Source organism: Nannobrachium achirus, assembly GCF_963921795.1.
Source record: "Nannobrachium achirus genome assembly, chromosome: 16".
NCBI classification, from domain to species: domain Eukaryota; kingdom Metazoa; phylum Chordata; class Actinopteri; order Myctophiformes; family Myctophidae; genus Nannobrachium; species Nannobrachium achirus.
Window position 1 is genome coordinate 4,225,430 of NC_137823.1, and position 18,748 is coordinate 4,244,177.

General features: G+C 41.5%; 1 protein-coding gene across 1 annotated transcript in view; it reads left to right on the forward strand.

Moving 5' to 3' along the window:
• The window catches only part of cdc40 (cell division cycle 40 homolog), a gene marked incomplete at its 5' end in the record, with an annotated part of 39,997 nt that extends 25,662 nt beyond the window's left edge, over positions 1-14,335 (forward strand). The window contains 3 exons of the mRNA XM_080744559.1: positions 5,170-5,246; positions 10,210-10,354; positions 13,181-14,335. Coding sequence (XP_080600685.1) covers positions 5,170-5,246; positions 10,210-10,354; positions 13,181-13,358 — 400 coding nt within the window. The 3' untranslated portion in view covers positions 13,359-14,335. The remainder of the gene's footprint in view (positions 1-5,169; positions 5,247-10,209; positions 10,355-13,180) is intronic.
• Positions 14,336-18,748: the final 4,413 nt, after the last annotated feature.

Consider the following 18,748-nt stretch of genomic DNA (forward strand, 5'->3'; position numbering starts at 1 on the left):
CTATTCAGAACGGGTACACATTATTGTGTATTATTATTTCATGCTTTAACTATTGAAAAATAGCAGATATACAAGCTCACAGTGCGGATCTGCTATTTTTAAAAAATCGAAGAAAAAAATCGAATTTGAATTTTGACCCGATTCTATAAGTGTCTTTTGAATCCTTCTAAGGTTTAAAAAAAAAAAGAAAACCTATGTTTCTATGTCAGCAATCTGGCCAGCCATCGTCAAAAAAAGGCCGTTTTCACTTCAACTGGAGCTCAGTTAGTCTGTTCTTGAGAGACTACTATGTCAGTGGTTCTCAAACCTTTTCATGTGAAGGACCCCCAAAATGATATTTATTTGGCCACGGACCCGCATCTCAAAATATTTTGTTCCAGGGCCCCCCCCCCCCTCCAGAAGCAAAATTTGAGTTACAAATGTTCGCTCTAAAAATGCATACATTCAAAGATTTGCACACATTTTCACGACTTTTTCAAAAATAGCAGATCTACAAACGCGCGGCACTCGGTGCCGCGCTGCGAGCTTGTATATCTGCTATTTTTCACTGGTTAAAGCATTCAATAATTCTAGGCCTAAATGGGTTAAGGGCTTGCTGATAAAGCTAGCTTCCTGGGGCTTCGTGGAAGGGGGGGGGGGCCCTTATTCAAGGAACACCATTATTGTGGAATGGATTTTCTTTTGGCTCTGCCTAGTACCCCTCCCTCCAATAATTAACGGGTGCAAGCAAGCGTTCGTTGTGGATGTATTTCAGGTTTTTGCCTTTTCCACACTAGTCCCAAGAGAGGGCTGAAATGTTAATGTTAAAAAAACTCACTGCACTCTGGCTTTGCCAGTGCAGAGTGAGAGGAAGGGGGTTGCGTGTCAGGCCAAAGAGAGGCTTTACTGTCCGTCCTTCTCTCCCACGGACACCACCTGGCTTACCCCTCGCCCCTCCCCTCAGCAGAGCCCAGACTGAACCCTGCCTCGCGGGTTTAGGCTGAATTAGCACAGCAGTGTCACGTATCACCACAACAGAGTCAGGAGTCAGAGAGCCAACACTGAGCTCTGGGAAGGAGGGGAGAAAAAAAACCAAACAAGCGAGGCTGCTGTCTATAGCGGTGGTTCACTGCGGGCCCCGCATGAATGTTCTTCATATTTAATACTTTAGCTATTGGACAAATAGCAGATATACAAGCTCACAGCGCAGCACTGCGAGCTTGTAGATCTGCTATTTTTGAAAAGTCGTGAAAAGGTGTGCAAATCTTTGAATATATGTATTTTTTAAGCAAAATTTTGCTTCTGGGGTTCCCTGGAACGAAATATTTTGAGATGGGGGTCCGTGGCCAAATACATATCATTTTGGTATTGGTACAACTGATATTTCAACAAAAAAAAATCACGTTTGAATTGTTTTCAAAAATAGCAGATCTACAAGCTCACAGCGCGGCAGAGTGCTGCGCTGTGAGCTTGTATATCTGCTATTTTTCAATAGTTGCGTTCTCAGTCTAAATGGGTGAAACCCCCCTCCCCCTATGAAGAACATTCATGGGGGGCCCGCAGTGAATCCTTGTAACCTGGGCCCAGAATGTGGTGCGACTCCCCTGGCTGTAGCGGTGGTGTGGACACAAGTCCAGGTGTGCCATGGGATTCTGTGACAACCACACATTAATATAGCAACATGTAACTAACTAGAGGTTTGCGGGCCTTTGGCCCGCTCACATCTAGTTTAAAAAAAAAAAAAAAAAAAAAAAAAAAAAATGAGAAAAAATTTTTTTTAGAAAAAAAAATGTTTGAGAAAAAAAAATTTGAGAAAAAAAATTTGTGAGAAAAAAAAATTTGAGAAAAAAAAAAATTTGAGAAAAAAAAATTTGAGAAAAAAAAGTTTTGAAAAAAATAAGAAATAAAACGTATTGGTGATGTGTGCGTCTCTCTCTGTGCATTTCCCCCCCCCCCCCAAAGTGTGCGTCTCTCTCTGTGAAGTCCGTTGACTGTGGACTGCCCTGTGCCCTGTGCCTATGCTCGAGTGTGGGCGTGTCTCAAAGTCCGTTGACTGTCCTGTGTCCTGTAACTAATACAAATAGTTATTCATTATCTTTTTCATTTACTATATGAATATATATCTATATTTTAATTACTTTCAACCTGACATCCATATGTTGGGCATGTCCTATGCAAAAGTTTTATATTTTATTATCAAATTAAAATTAATGTATCAACACATTATAAAATAGGGGGTGCCCGCTGGCCTAGTGGTCCAGGCGCATACCACATATACATACCTATCTGTGCAGCCTCCAGCGAGTCGTGAGTTCGAGTCCCACTCCCGACGGCCTTTGTTGCGTATCTCTCCCCATCTCTTTCTCTCCCTGTTTCCTGTCTATATCGTCACTATCCCATGTAAAAATAAAAGGGCCTAAAAATATCTTAAACAAAAAGAAAAGAAATGATGAATTTACTAACTCATTTTAAGCTTGCAGTAGATCTTGATCTTGCTGTAGATCTTGCCCTTTGGTGTGCCTTGCGCAGTCAGTCTGATCATGGCGCTTACACCTACTTATAATCGAAATTCTATCCGCATTTTGACTTGCATGCACCGACACACACACACACACACACACGCACACGTACACACACACGTACACTCGTGTGTACCGTCTAGGCTGTGGAAGGAAGACTCGTATCTGTTGCATAGGTCTATCTCCAGGAGGATGGAGAGTTACTTTATGGTTCGCAGTAGGATTAGGCTCAAGTTATATAATGTGCTGCACTGTGCCAGGGACGGCATTAACACTTTTATTATGAACAGGTTGTTAAGGCAGAGAGTGGGAGAGGCTGGGTGGTTTGGAGGAGTGGAGTGTAGCAGTGAGAGACGAGGTCAAAGAGATGGACAGACGCCAAACACCACACTAATCTTCAACGCTTGCATTCTAGGCCTAGAATAATTGAATGCTTTAGCTATTGAAAAATAGCAGATATACAAGCTCACAGCACGGCACCGAGTGCCGCGTTGCGAGCTTGTAGATCTGCTATATTTTTTTAAAGTCGTGAAAATGTGTGCAAATCTTTGAATATATGTATTTTTAAAGCGAACTTTTGTAACTCAAATTTTGCCTCTGGGTGGTCCCTGGAACTAGATATTTTGAGATGGGGGTCCGTGGCCAAATAAATATCATTTTGGGGGTCCTTCACATGAAAAAGTTTGAGAACCACTGCACTGACATAGTAGTCTCTCAAGAACAGGCTAACTGAGCTCCAGTTCAAGTGAAAAGGATCTTTTCTTTGACGTTGGCTGGCCAGATTGCTGACATAGAAACATAGGTTTTTCAAAAAATCTTTGAAGGATTCAAAAGACACTTATAGAATTCTAATTTTCACGATTTTTCAAAAATAGCAGATCTACAAGCTCGCATCGCGGCACTCTGTGCCGCACTGTGAGCTTGTATAGCTGCTGTTTTTCAATAGTTAAAGCATATAATAATAATACACAATGTGTACCTGTTCTGAATGGGTTAATTTCCCCTCAGCAACACATGCTGGATTGTCTTCACTACTTAACTGTATATCGGAAGGTATTTATTGGACCGTAACAGTAGAGACTTGGCCAAGCCCAAGTTTATTTGTATAAAACTACAAAGAATGAGTTTGACAGGCTCAGTCGTTGGGTTACATTAGGAAAAGAAATGTGTTTGTTTACTTCTCTTTGCTTTCTTCCTGCTCGCATCAACAAACCTTCCAGATTCTGTCTCAACAAAAATAACTTAGAAAACCCTTATTTTTGGAACTCCAAGGGGAGATCCGATGTTCCATTTTGTTTTCAGAGTTTGGCTTGTCTGACAATGGCTCTGACAAACGCGTATGCGTGCTTGTGTGTGTGTGTTTTTTTTTTCCTTCCATCACCCTGTCATGGCAAAGCACACGCATACACTGATACACACAGCACTGTAGCACGTGATCTAGTTCAGAGCAGTGGGAGAAGATGGGGGAACAAGCAAAGAAGGGCTGAATAGATAATTAGATCTGCTAGTCTTTAAAACCAACATGGTTCAGGGGAAAAAAACAAAGTACATTAAAAAAAATGTTCAGACCTTTTACCATTTATCAAATGGCTATGTGATTATTGTGCCATAATCTGTTCCAACATGGCTTTATTTGTGGATGTATATTAGCTCTGGTTACTATTTGTCGTCGCCATCACGTTGCCAACTCACTACTGCCGCGCAGGTCAGAGGACCGCATTAACAGAGCATTAGTCTCTTTGGGTGTTATTCAGCTCTGCGACGTTGGAAGCGCTGTTTCTTAAAAAACAGGAAGAGTGTGTCCATCAGAAGGGTTATTTTTCATTTTGCCCTAGAAATGTATTTTAACTCATTTGCTGCCAAGCCCGAAAATCCCGAAAAAATCCCATTGTACCTCCCTGCCAAGCCCGTAAATCCCGAAAAAAAAAAAAAAAAAACATTTTTTTTTTTTTTTCTTTTAAATTTTGACCCAGAAAAATGTTGTAGGCATGATAGCAATCGCGAAATCGCATGTTTAACCCCCATAGCAACCCCATCTTTCAAGCATGGCAGCCATCTTTGTTTACATTTTAGGAAAACATAATGGCTGTTATCTCATGAATGCCTGAACGGATTTCCATTCGGATTTTTTTGTTTGAAAGCTGTGAGCAATGTGGACACACGTGGTGCATGATCTAGGCATGGGTGTGCATGATCCGTGCACTATGAATTACATGGAAGTCTATGGAGACTTATGGCAGGTGGGAGTACGAAGGTATTGTTAAATGGCAGCATATGAGTTAAGCGTGTGGTAGGGGGCCCAAACTGCGTCCACTAAGTAGAGTAAGCTTTCAACTGTCCACTGATACCTTTGGTTTGGTGAGGGGCGAAACAGTTTTTGTTATTTTCGGACCAGACAAGCGTTTTTTTTTCCGGTTTTGCCAAGGAGGTGCGGAGGTAGACGAACATAGCGTTTGGGAGAATCCACTAACGCTATGGACCAGAGCTAGATGTACTGTATATTTTGGTATTGCGTTATGAACGGTTTTAAGTATTGCTGTCAGCGGATTGCACTGTAAAATCCTCTTGTCAATGTTAATTTAACTAACCTGTATGCGTCCAATTGGCTTCATTTGTACACTGTTGTGGTGCTTGTGTGTGTGCTCATCGAGCTGCTTGTGTTTTCTTCCAGGGACATCCCTGTGGACTTCAAGTACATCGCAGAGCCCAGTATGCACTCTATGCCAGCTGTTACCCTCTCTCCCAATGGTAAGTCAAATTAGACATGACACGAGGAATGGGACGATATGAAAATGTCATATCACGATTATTGTGACAAACGAAATCGCAATTCACGATATCGCAATTATCCTGGGGTGGAACATTTGACAAAAAATAGCAGATCTACAAGACCACAACGCGTTTTGAGCTTGTAGATCGGCTATTTTTTGGCAGACATTTGATAGAGTGAAAAAAAGACTGTATCAAGTACGTATATTATAGGTACCTTTTACCAATTATAGAGGGTTTAAATGGTATCGGATATGCAACTCTGCAAATACAAGGTGAATTGATCCCAGTTCATGACGGAGGACGATATCACGATAAATTAAATCCCCACGATACGATTATCGCGAGTGTTTTTTTATCACGATAAACGATAATATCGCATATCGTCCCATCCCTACATTGACTCTCAGTCAAACAAGTTGAAAATAATCTGGTTGAATCTTGAAAGCTGTTCTTCATTACGTGGATATACAGATCCTTCTCGAAAAATTAGAATATTGTGTAAAAGTAAATTTTCTTGAAACTTTCATACATTTCTTGAAACTTCCATATATTCTAGATACATTGGCTATTCAGTGAATTATTCCAAACCTTTTTTTGTTAAACTTTGAATTTTTATGGCATACAGCTCATGAATATCAAAAGTCCATATTTCAAAATATTACAATATTACAGGAGACCACTCAAAACAAGTTTTTATAAGGAAATGTCAACCTTCTGAAGTCAGAGTTACTTGAAGTCCAGTCAGTTATGATTTGGGCTGCTTGGGCATCTGTAATGCTTTTTCACACAATATTCAAATTTTTCGAGAAGGATCTATATATATATACAAGTAGGGCTGTCACAATTATTACATAATCGTCTAATCGTGATTTTTTTGACATAATCGTGATTATTTTTCATAATCGTCATAATCGTTTCCATGTTGAAAAATGTTCATATATTAAAAAAAAAAGTCAAAAATTGTGGAAATAGCAGATCTACAAGCTCTACGAGCTTGTAGATCGGCTATTTCCACTATCAAAGTTATTTTTTAAGTAGTAAGTTGTCAAATATGTCAGTAATTTCTTTGTATATTTAGGTTATGTGTCATATCTACCATGTACAACTTCAAAGCCTAAAAGCCAAACAGAAATGTAATTATCAACGACAAAAACACAATTAAATCGTTAATCGCCAATTATTTGAGTGACAATTAATCGTCATGTAAAATGTCATATCGTGACAGCCCTATATATAAGTGTCTGTGCAGACTTAATAAATAGTAGTCCCTTTTGTTCAAATCACCTTGAAATGAAAAGAACAATCTGCCCTGCACTTGCTATATGTTCTGAGTATGAGTAGAGGTAGCCTATCACTGCTGCAAACAATGGCCCTTGTGTAACTTCACCCAGAGCATGGCTGAGCAAATGTCTGTGTGCAGCGTAGCACAAAAACAAACATATGGTCCCGACTAAGCAAATGTAGCCCATAATCGTTCTCTTAACCACTGAATCAGTTCATCTTGAAGCGACTCTCCATCATCACTCTCTGCTGTTTTTTCATCCTCCTCGGTCCTTTCCTTCCCACATGGCTTTGCTCCTTCCCCTCCTTCTGTTCCTTCCTCGAGGGCAGTGTTCATATTTGTGGTGACATGGATGGCTTGTCTTTAATAATGAAACAGAGCTCGGTTGGGGGACGATTCTCTCTTTCTCCCCTCACTCCTAAATGACACGCAAGCCCTCAACCCCCTGCTTTTAACAAAGAGACAGCTTGATCGGGCTGCAGAAATAGACAGAGGTTTTTCATTCTCCTGCACTTATCTCATTTACTACCGGAATATTTAACCAAACTACTCAAACTATCCCGGTTATTCTTTTGTCTTCCGTACCTTTTTAAAGTGGTCACCGTGTGTCCATTGTGCACGGATCATGCACGTTCTGTGTGCACGTTGCGGTATAGATGTGGCAGGATCAGGAAACAGAAAAATTGGTGTTTTCCTGCAAAGTTTAATTGTTATACAGTTTTTAACCGGTTTCCGGTCAAAACGGGAATCGCTACATTTTGAGCAGATAATCACCAGCGTAATGTTGGATTAAATGTCATATCTCATCATTGGGACAGAAGACTTTTTAAAATAGCTCGTCATTCGTATCAAATGAGTTAACAGCAGTTGATAATTGGAAATATGGATGGGACGATAAGCGATTTTATCGTGATAAAAAAACACTCACGATAATCGTATCGTGGAGATTACATTTATCGTGATATCGTCCTCCGTCATGCACTGGGATCAATTCACCTTTTATTTGCCGAGCTCGCGAGCTGCATATCCGGTACCACTTAAACACTATTGGTAAAACGTACTTATAATATATTATACATACTTTATACAGTATTTTTTCCACTCTCTACCAAATCTCTTTGCCAAAAAATTGCCAATCTACAAGCTTGTAGATCGGCTATTCTTTTTGCAAATGTTACACCCCAGGATTATGGCTGATATTTTGATTGGTGCGATAATATCGTAAATGTTTTGGTCACAATAATCGGGATGTGACATTTTCATATCGTCCCATCCCTAATTGGAGATAGAAGTGTCTTTTATTTGTAGATCAGAATGGTGCATGTACACACACAACCACATGCAACATCAGAATGCTGCATGTACACACACAACCACATGCACATCAGACTGCTGCATGTACACACACAACCACATGCACAAATGTCTTTTTTCAGCCACATTAATAATTCCCATCGTGTTTGTTTTCAAGAAGTGCAGCGATTTGTGAGAGCAGTTTGGAACAGCTGCGCGGTGGTTTCCATCACTATAAAGCAACATTTGGACTTCAGCGATGTCTGGAACTAAAATGTTCTGCCAAGTAGATATCAAGTGAACACTCGCTGTTCAAACAGACCCTTTTTTTCTTATTTTTTAATAGCATTCCTCTTTACTGATTAATGCTGGTGAGAACAAGCATCAGCGGCCCTTTCTGGAATATTCCCGTCAAAGTCCAGTTGTCCATCTTTCATCAGTGTTTTCATTGGAGGGTTTCTTTGTTGCTGTAAATAACTTTTTCTTGGCATGGTTCCCAGACATCTGGGGTCCACTGGTTTACCTTTTAGTTCAGCTTTCATTCAAAGCCCCCACAAGGCTTGGAAGAAGTGCCTTGTAGTTCTTGCCCATAAACATGTGAGAATGGGGTTCCTATGGGACTTTATACCATAAGCCACTTCACAAGTCACTAGGGCAGGGGCTCCCAAACCTTTTTGTCTCAGGGCACCCGATAAATATGTTTTTTAATCCGAGGCACCCATACATTATAATTTTCACTCCCCAGCACCTTTATATTTCTAGCATATCGTCGTTTTCGGGTGGAAACCTTGTATGTCCAAAACCGTTATGTTTGTATTTATCATCTATGTACTAAACTAGTGAAAACAGCCGATCTACTTGTGTGCTTGTAGATCGGCTGTTTTCACTAGTTTTGTGCGACAGTCTTGTATGATGAAGCAGGGCTTTGCTTTACCAAAAGACGTACACATTTGAAACTTGGAGATACAAGGTTTCTGCACGACAGTGACGATATTTTAGTGATTATGTTGCGAGGAAAACGTTGAGATAATAGCCATTTTGGTTAGAACTGACTGAAAATAACTTTGTACTTCAAGTTTAAAATTATACTAAATATTTTTTGTGTCCAAATAATAAATTCCAAATATTATCAAATTATCTTGTGGCACCCCTGGACTGCCGTCAGGGCACCCCAGGGTGCCCCGTCACCCACTTTGAAAACCCCTTCACTAGGGTAGTGTTGGCACAATACCACAGGTTTAGCCAATAGAGCAGGGGAAGGCAACCTTAGGCACGGGTGCCATCATTGGCACAGGGGAGGGTGACACACTGGCACACTTGCAGCAGTGTGTGAGAAAGGATTTTTATTTTAAAACCAAATATTCTTTTAATAACTTGTTGATTTACACTCTGAATGTGAATTCAACATTCAACTATTCATTACGTTATTGAGATAAACATTATGACTGAATATCTGGAGCAATCTCTAGTGGCAGGACATTGGCTCATACCAGCAAACTGTTGCTTTGTTATTAATTATTAACTATATTCCATATCATTACGTATTGTGGATGTTGAGTTGTCTGTTCTCATCTTTTTACCACAAGCACACACTATTCTACTGAGCGGATCACACATTTTGTAGCAACAATACATGACAAAGCTACCTCTCACTCAATATTGGGTATAATAAAGCTTGAATGCACTGAAGTACCATGCAACCGTTCTCTGGGTTTGTATTAACAGAATAGCCTCGGAAACCCAGGCTTATTTTGGTGATCGGAAGACAAATAAGCCTGGGTGATGGCGTTAAAATCACTGTTGGAGGGAGTGTAGAATTTCCCTAACCAATCAGAGTGCATGGGGCGGCATAGCTCAGGGGTAGAGAAACCGTTATTAGAGCACGAAGGGTTCCTGAAGGGATCCCAGTTCGAATCCGGGCTCCCCCTGAGTTAATGTCGAAGAGTCCTTGGGCAAGACTCTGAACCCCACATTGCTCCCGGGGAGTAGGTTGGTACCTTGCATGGTTTCCTCCGCCACCGGTGTATGAATGTGTGCGTGAATGGGTGAATGTAATGCACAATCTATGTAAAGCGCCTTGGATAAAAGCGCTATATAAATGCACCATTTAGTGCAGAGGGGCGTCGCACCAAATGTGTTGACGTCATGACGCAGCAGCGTTCTCTGCTATGGGGAGGGGAGGAGGAGAGGAGCAGAGCGGGGTGGGGAAAGGAAAACACATGCTATTGGCCGGAGACTCCCGGAGAGATTCTCCGGGTCCGCCCATCTGCCAACAGAAACTGTCTGCGTTAGCCCAGAGTGTTAACAGAACTATGTGGTCGTCTTCATCCCTCATGTGAAATGCTGTATTGTTCAACCCCTCAGGTAAATGGCTGGCCTGCCAGTCCATGGACAACCAGATCCTGATTTTCGGAGCCCAGAACCGCTTCAGACTGAACAAGAAGAAGATCTTCAAGGGTCACATGGTAGCCGGGTATGCCTGCCAGGTGGACTTCTCCCCTGACATGAGGTAGGAACCTACCTTTAACTCATTGCATGCCAGGCCCGATAGTCCCGAGATTATTTCAATGTCTTTCCCCGCCAGGCCCGATAATCCCGAGAAAAAAAAAAGAAAAAAAAAATGTTTTCAAAAAAAATTTTGGACCCCAAAAACTTTAGTAGGCATGATATGATAGCAATCGCGAAATTGCATGTTTAACCCCCATAGCAACCCCATCTTTCAAACATGGCAGCCATCTTTGTTTACATTTTAGGAAAACATAATGGCTGCTATCTCATGAATGCCTGAACGGATTTCCATTCGGATTTTTTTGTTTGAAAGCTGTGAGCAATGTGCAGACACGTGGTGCATTATCTAGGCATGGGTGTGCATGATCCGTGCACTATGAATTACATGGAAGTCTATGGAGACAGAGGCAGGGGAGAGTACGAAGGTATTGTTAAATGGCGGGGAATGTGTTAACACATTACTAACACCCCTCAAGAGGCCCATCAGAGGAGAGACATACCTTGGGTTGTTACTAGATGGCCACCCTAGTACAGGGTTTTTCAAAGTGGGTGACGGGGCACCCTGGGGTGCCGTGACGGCAGTCCAGGGGTGCCGTGAGATAATTTGATAATCTGGAATTTATTTGGACACTTAAATATTTAGTATCATTTTAAACTTGAAGTACAAAGTTATTTTCAGTCAGTTCTAACCAAAATGGCTATTATCTCAACGTTTTCCTCGCAACATAATCACTAAAATATCGTCACTGTCGGGCAGAAACCTCGTATCTCCAAGTTTCAAATGTGTACGTCTTTTGCCCTGCTTCATCATACAAGACTTGTCTTACAAAACTAGTGAAAACAGCTGATCTACAATCACACAACGCATGTGCTTGAAGATCTGCTGTTTTCACTAGTTTAGTACATTTTATAGATGATAAATACAAAACTGACGATATGCTATAAATATAAGGCGCTGGGAGTGAAAATTATAATGTAGGGGTGCCTCGGATTAAAAAAATATTTATGGGGTGCCCTGAGACAAAAAAGTTTGGGAACCCTTGCCCTAGTAGAAATGACTAGGGTTGCAAGAAATTACAAACATTTTTCAACATGGAAAAAATTATGACAAAATAATTGCTATTAGATGATTATGTAACAATTTTGACAGACCTATGTGACATGATCAAGGATGACTGTCCACGAGCCAATTCACACCACTGTAGGCTATGATGTACCAAAATACCTGGAATTGTTGTATATCTTGGGGGCGTGTTCGTTCAGTTGTCTGTGAGACCGTTATATAACATACGCGTGTGTAGAAATACAGGGGCCCTTTCATGGGTTTCCTGTGTTTAAAGTACAGGGAATCAATCACTATATACTAGTCAATGTGTAGACAGCTTTGTGTAAAATGGCAGGATAATGGAGTTATGTATTTATATGCTCACACTGGTATGAATGCAGCTGGTGGAGGTGTTGAGAACAGCCTGCTCTCATATACAGTGTACGTACACAGTATACTGTATAATCTAACCAATAGTAGCTAACTGGGGCAAACTCACTATTATTTAATCCATTTAGGCCTAGAATTATTGAATGCTTTAACTATTGAAAAATAGCAGATCTACAAGCTCACAGTGCGGCACCAAGTGCCGCGCTGCGAGCTTGTAGATCTGCTATTTTTGGAAAAGTCGAGAAAATGTGTGCAAATCTTTGAATATATGTATTTTTAGAGTGAACGTTTGTAACTCAAATTTTGCTTCTGGGGGGTCCCTGGAACTAAATATTTCTAGATTGAGTTCCATGGCCAAATGCATATCATTTTCGGGGTCCTTGTCATCAAAATGACACTGACATAGTTAAACATAGGCTTTTCAAAAAACCTTAGAAGAATTTAGGAGACACTTATAGAATCGGGTCAAAACATTTAAAGAATTGCACACATTTTCACTGTGCCACGCTGTGAGCTTGTATATCTGCTATTTTTCAATAGTAAAAGCATAATATAATGCGTAATAATGCGTACCCGGTCTAAATGGGTTTTAAGCATGAACCCCAATTAAGACCTGCTACTTGGCACAGTCACCTCCCCAACACCCCCGTCGCCGTCACACACAACGGCTTATCAGCAGGTTGGACTGACTTCATTTCGGTAACCATGGTAACGCAGGAACCACTGTGCCTGGGACTGAAGACCCAAATCCAGCCTCCTCCTCCTCCACCTTCAGCAGGTGAAGTGGGACAGGAGTCATTTTTAGCAAACGTCTAACCCATACATGGGCAACTGGCGGCCCGGGGGCCACATGCGGCCCCCACCTTCACTTAATGCGGCCCGCAGGTTAATATCGGAATACTGATATATCATTGATTTCAGTTGTTACAATTCTAAACATGACCTGCTTTAATTCCGTCAGTCTATATTAGTAGCTTAATGACTAGTATAGTAGCATTCAAATGCATTTTTTTTTATGTCCAATGTAGGTATTTTTATTTAGGTTCATAGAGAATTAAAAAAGAACAAAAAATAATTCAGGATTCCAATTAAAAAAAAAGCAAAAATAGCTGATCTACAAGCTCAAAACGCATCGCAGCGCGATGCGTTTTGAGCTTGTAGATCTGCTATTTTTGCTTCGTTTGTATGAGATACTAGAATGACAAAGTAGGAGGTAGCAATATGCAATGTGGCCCTCTGGAGTGAAGGTGGAAATATAGTGGCCCTCGCCATCATCAAAGTTGCCCACCCCTGGTCTAACCTCCCTCTCTCTCTCTCTCTCTCCCTCTCTCTCCCTCCCTCCCTCTCCCTCTCCTTCCCCCCCTCCCTCTCCTCTCTCTCTGTCCCGTCCAGCTACGTGGTGTCTGGTGACGCAGACGGGAAGCTGAACATCTGGGACTGGAAGACCACCAAGCTGTACCACCGGATCAAAGCCCACGACAAGGTGTGCATCAGCGCCCTGTGGCACCCCCACGAGACCTCCAAGGTCATCACCTGTGGCTGGGACGGGCAGATCAAACTCTGGGACTGAGCCCGCTTTGGGGTTTTGTGTAGACTCTGTCTGAGGATATATATATGCCCCTCCCCCATTCCCCAGTGTTTATATTGACATGGACATTGTGTCCATTTAAGGATGTATAGCAGTGTTCCCCAATTAGTTTTCCCCAAGGGCCGAATTATGTCTAGGGTACAAAGCCGAGGGCCACAACATTGCAGGGGGCGACGGCGGCGTTCCTGCTACTCCAGTGTCAGTTCAGATATCGTCGTTTGTCGGGTGAAAATCTTCTATGTCCAAAACAGTTCGTTTTGCATTTATAATTTTTAAAATGATTTAAACTAGTGAAAACAGCCCACAGATCTGCTGTTTTCACTACGTTTGTGCGACGGCCTTGTATGATTTGCGAAAGAACGTACAAATTTGTAGATACGAGATTTCCACCCGACAACGACAATATACTAGTGTTGTTGCTGCTCTTATACCACCATTATTACTGGGGTTGGTGTGGGCCAGACAGTAGCCCCCTGCGGACCGCAAATGGCCTGCGGGCCGCCTATTGGGAACCCTGATGTATAGAAAGAGGCTTAAAGAGAGAAGAAAACACAGCTTTTCTCTTTCATGGATTTTCTGAAATGTGTGAAAGCCATAGGACTGGTATCCAGTCTCATTGCTGAAGTGTATTTTTATACCCCGTTGAAAGAAGCCATATGCATTCATGTAAAGATAAAACGTATAGAGCTTTGAAAGGGGGACTGCCCATCACTGCAGGAGGCGTTCAACTCACCAACTCATTCCCCATTTACCACGTTCATCGTTTTAATCCGTGATGTCAGAAATGTGTTGTATAACTTTTTATTTTTCGATCCCGGGCAAAAACGAATACATTCTTCATTTGTAACAATTTTTGACTGTTCTTTATGGAAATAAACGTTTTGTACATTTTGCCTGTCAAAATGTCTTCTCCTTTTGACGTTTTCTTCTGTTGCATCCATGTTAGCTTTAGAAAGTCAGTGAGGAAAGTATATTTTGCCGTGCTTTCTTCTGGAAAGTCAGTAAATTCTCTTCCTCTTCCTGCAGCAAAACCTTCTGGGAATTTTAATAATTCAAAGAGTGAAGGTCTAATGAATTCCAGTGATAACGTTTGTCTGGAGCGATACAGATAACGAAGGAGCGATTGATTATCAGAAGAGAAACAAAGAAAGCAGTGAGAGAAAATGGTGAAATTATTATGAGTCCATGTAGGACTGTTGGTACAGGATTGACATTTTCCATTATTCTGCCAGAAGCTGTAACATTCACAACTAATTGCTTTTCATCTTTCTTCCCGTCTCAGACATTCTCACTCTCGACCGACACACACACACACACACACACACACACACACACACACACACACACACACACACACACACACACACACACACACACACACACACACACACACACACACACACACACACACAGCATATTCAAATACCCTGTTCCCTTGCAATTGGAATACCTTTACGCATCTGCTACAAATGCTTCATGTACATCAATCATGATACAGTTAGGGATGTGACGATATGAAAATTTCATATCACGATTATGGTGACAAAAGAAATCGGGATTTACGATCCATTATCCTGGGACGCAACGTTTGCCAAAAAAATAGCCGATCTACAAGCTCACAACGTGTCACAACGTGACACGTTGTGAGCTTGTAGATCGGCTATTTTTGGGCAAAGACATTTGATGAAGAAAAAAAAAAAGTAGCAAATATGTATGTATATTATAAGTACGTTTTAGCAATTATAGAGGGTTTAAGTGGTACCGGATATGCAGCTCGGCAAATAAAAGGTGAATTGATCCCAGTGCATGACGGAGGACGATATCACCATAAATTAAATCTCCACGATACGATTATCGTGAGTGTTTTTTTATCACGATAAACGATAATATCGCGTATCGTCCCATCCCTAGATACAGTACTGTGTCATGCTTCACATTAACAGATAGCTCTGTATTCTAGATGATTTAATTTAGCTGGTAAGAGGGTTCCATTCTGGGTGTTATCTGTCCACATGGAGGCTGGAGGACAGCGGGCCGTGGGCCAACCCTAGATAAGACCATGATGACAGAGACTGCTGAGCCCTAGGCAGCAACATGGCCACTATGAGCAGCACATTAACACTTTGGATGGAGGAACTCTGGCCTTCTCCATGGTCATTACAGACTGAAAGAGGGGGAGAGGGGGAACTGAGCTTTGCTGAAATATCACACTTAATAGGAGAGGTTTCTCCAAATCACCTGAACATATGTAATACACCAACGGTATTTGCTTTTAGTCTTAAAGGGATATTTCACTTTCAAAAAACTTTTGGTCATTTTATCGTCTAATCAGGCTTTTATGAACACCACGAACAGTTTTTAATTTGCTTGATTCAATATTTAGATATTTGTTATCAGGCCCTCGCCCTCCCCATACACCCATTGTAACTTCAAACTCTGTTTTAACCATGATGATAAATTCATTAAAAACACGTTTTTTTTCTGGTGACTCATACTACCCTCCTAATACGTGAGGAGGCTGTGTTTTATTCATTTATTTTTAATAATTGAAAAAATGTAATACTAAAATTAATTATTACAAATAAATGAGAGTGAAAAGTTATTGGAAAAACACGGCCTGCCCTCGTATTAGGAGGGTAGTTTGAGTTTTGAAAAAATTATGTTTTTAATGAGTCTATCTATAAATGCGACAAATCTCTGTCTGTTTGTTTGTAATCCGCGTATCTCGAGAACCGTTCATCCCACCGGCTTCAGATTCGGCACGCGCGTTCCCCGCCGCCGCGCGGAGTGCAGTGCCGGGCCTCGACCCGACCCGACGCGCGGTTTTCCGAAACCGGCGCAAAACGTTCGGAATCTCCTTATGCGGAGCTGATTGTTGACATCAGGCTGTTCCGGAGGAAATCGGCGCAAGCGCTGACTCATTGTGACATCACTTCATAAAAGGCTCTGACATCACGTACGCCACATGAGTCAACACACGCGCGTTCTCCAGATATGGGCATAAAATGAATGCCTGTATGCAGAGCTGATGTCTGACATCAGAGTTTTCAGCAACCGGAACTGTGTGTGCAGAGATCTCCATATATGGGCATAAGGGGACAAAGGCAACCAGATGGTCAAAACGGGGCCTATGACAACAGGTATATTGGGGTTTGCATTAAAGGGTGGGGCATTCATGGGGTCTGCTCCAAAAAAGAAAAAGAAAATAAAAGAGACAAAGACAAACATAAGACAAGCAACAAAGTGTGGGACTGGGAGGATGACTTGAATGATGCAGATTTAAGCAGGCTGCGTATTCTGCTTAAAGAAGAAACAAACAAAAAGAGATATCATATATGGGCATAAAATGGACGCAGATAAACAGATATCTCCATATATGGCACATGGGCATAAAATGGACGCAGAATCACAAAGATCTCCATACGGGCATAAAGGGACACAGACAGACAGATACAGAGATCTCCATATATGGGCATAAAATGGACGCAAATAGACAGATATCTCCATATAAATGGACCCAGAACTATATCTGCAGTGATCTCCATATATGGACATAAAATGGACACCGACAGATAGAAACAGATATCTCCATATATGGGCATAAATGGACACAGGCAAACAGATGGTCAAAACGGGTCTTATGACAACAGGTATAATGGGGTTTGCATTAAAGGGCGGGGCATTCATTCCCTATTTACATCGTTCCCGAGTTGGCCAGGTGGGCGGCCCAGCTTCTAGTGGTTAAAATGGAGTTTGAAGTTACAATGGGTGTATATGGGGGGAGGCCCTGGGCCTGGAGGGCCTGATAACATTTACATCAAATATCTGAATTTGAATCAAGCAACTTAAAAACTGTTCAGGGTGTTCATAAAAGCCTTATTAGATGTTAAAATGACCAAAAGTGTTTTTGAAAGTGAAAAATCCCTTTACATGCTCATAATGCATTGCCAGCCAGCAAACTAAACTAGTTTGAGGCGTTAGCAGCAGAGTTCATCAATATGTCTGTACAAGGACACACGTGTCTGTGGCAAATGTTATATTCTTCTACACACCATTATAATGTTCTTATTTTTACGTCAAGTCTCCAGGTCTTCTTCAGAATAGGTATGACATTGATTTACTGACACTATGGCACAATAGGAGTCCCACTAGTAGTGGTTCTCAAATGTTTTATTTGCGAGGACCACCATAACTGAGTTTCAGAACATTTTTATGGACATTCAGGGCTATCTCTTTGTGTTTCAGATAATATTGTCTTCTCGTTGTGTCCGTGGCAAAAACACATGTTGACAAAAATGTCCACAAGCCGGCATGGCGATGCCCCCCCCCCCCCCCCCCCCCCCTGGTTAGCAGTGCATCCATCAGGGCCAGGGGTGTCTCAAGGGGGGGGAGTGGGACTGAGTTACTGGGGCCCAAGGTGGAGTGGCCTTAATTATTTGCTGCGAGCTTGTAGATCTGCTATTTTTGAAAAGTCGTGAAAAAATGTGTGCAAATCTTTGCACATATGTATTTTTTAAGCGAACATTTGTAACTCAAATTTTGCTTCTAGGTGGGTCCCTGGAACGAAATATTTTGAGATGGGGGTCCGTGGCCAAATACATACCATTCTGGGGGCCCTTCACATGAAACAGTTTGAGCACCACTGACATAGAAACATAGGTTTTTCAAAAAACCTTTGAAAAAAGGATTTGAAATATTCAAAGACTTTTTTCACGATTTTTCAAAAATAGATCTACAAGCTCACAGCGCGGCACCGAGTCAATAGTTAACCCATTTAGAACGGGTTCACATTATAGTGTATTATTATTTTATGCTTTAACTATGTGCCGCGCTGCGAGCTTGTAGATCTGCTATTTTTGAAAAATCATGAAAATTAGAATTTTGACCCGATTCTATAAGTGTCTTTTGAATCCTTCTTAAGCTTTTTTGAAAAACCTATGTTTCTATGTCAGCAATCTAGCCAGCCATCGTCAAAGAAAAGGTCCTTTTCACTTAACTGGAGCTCAGTTAGTCTGTTCTTGAGAGACTACTATGTCAGTGGTTCTCAAACCTTTTCATAAGAAGGACCCCCAAAATGACATGTATTTGGCCACGGACCCCCAACTCAAAATATTTAGTTCCAGGGACCACCCAGAAGCAAAATTCGAGATACAAACGTTCGCTTTAAAAATACGGTATGTTCAAAGACTTGCACACATTTTCACAACTTTTTCAAAAATAGCAGATCTACAAGCTCGCAGCGCGGCACTCGGTGCCGCGCTGTGAGCTTGTATATCTGCTATTTTTCAATAGTTAAAGCAGTCAATAATCCTAGGCCTAAAATGTATGTACCCAGGGCCCAGCATTTGGTGCGACAACCCTGAGTGCATCCG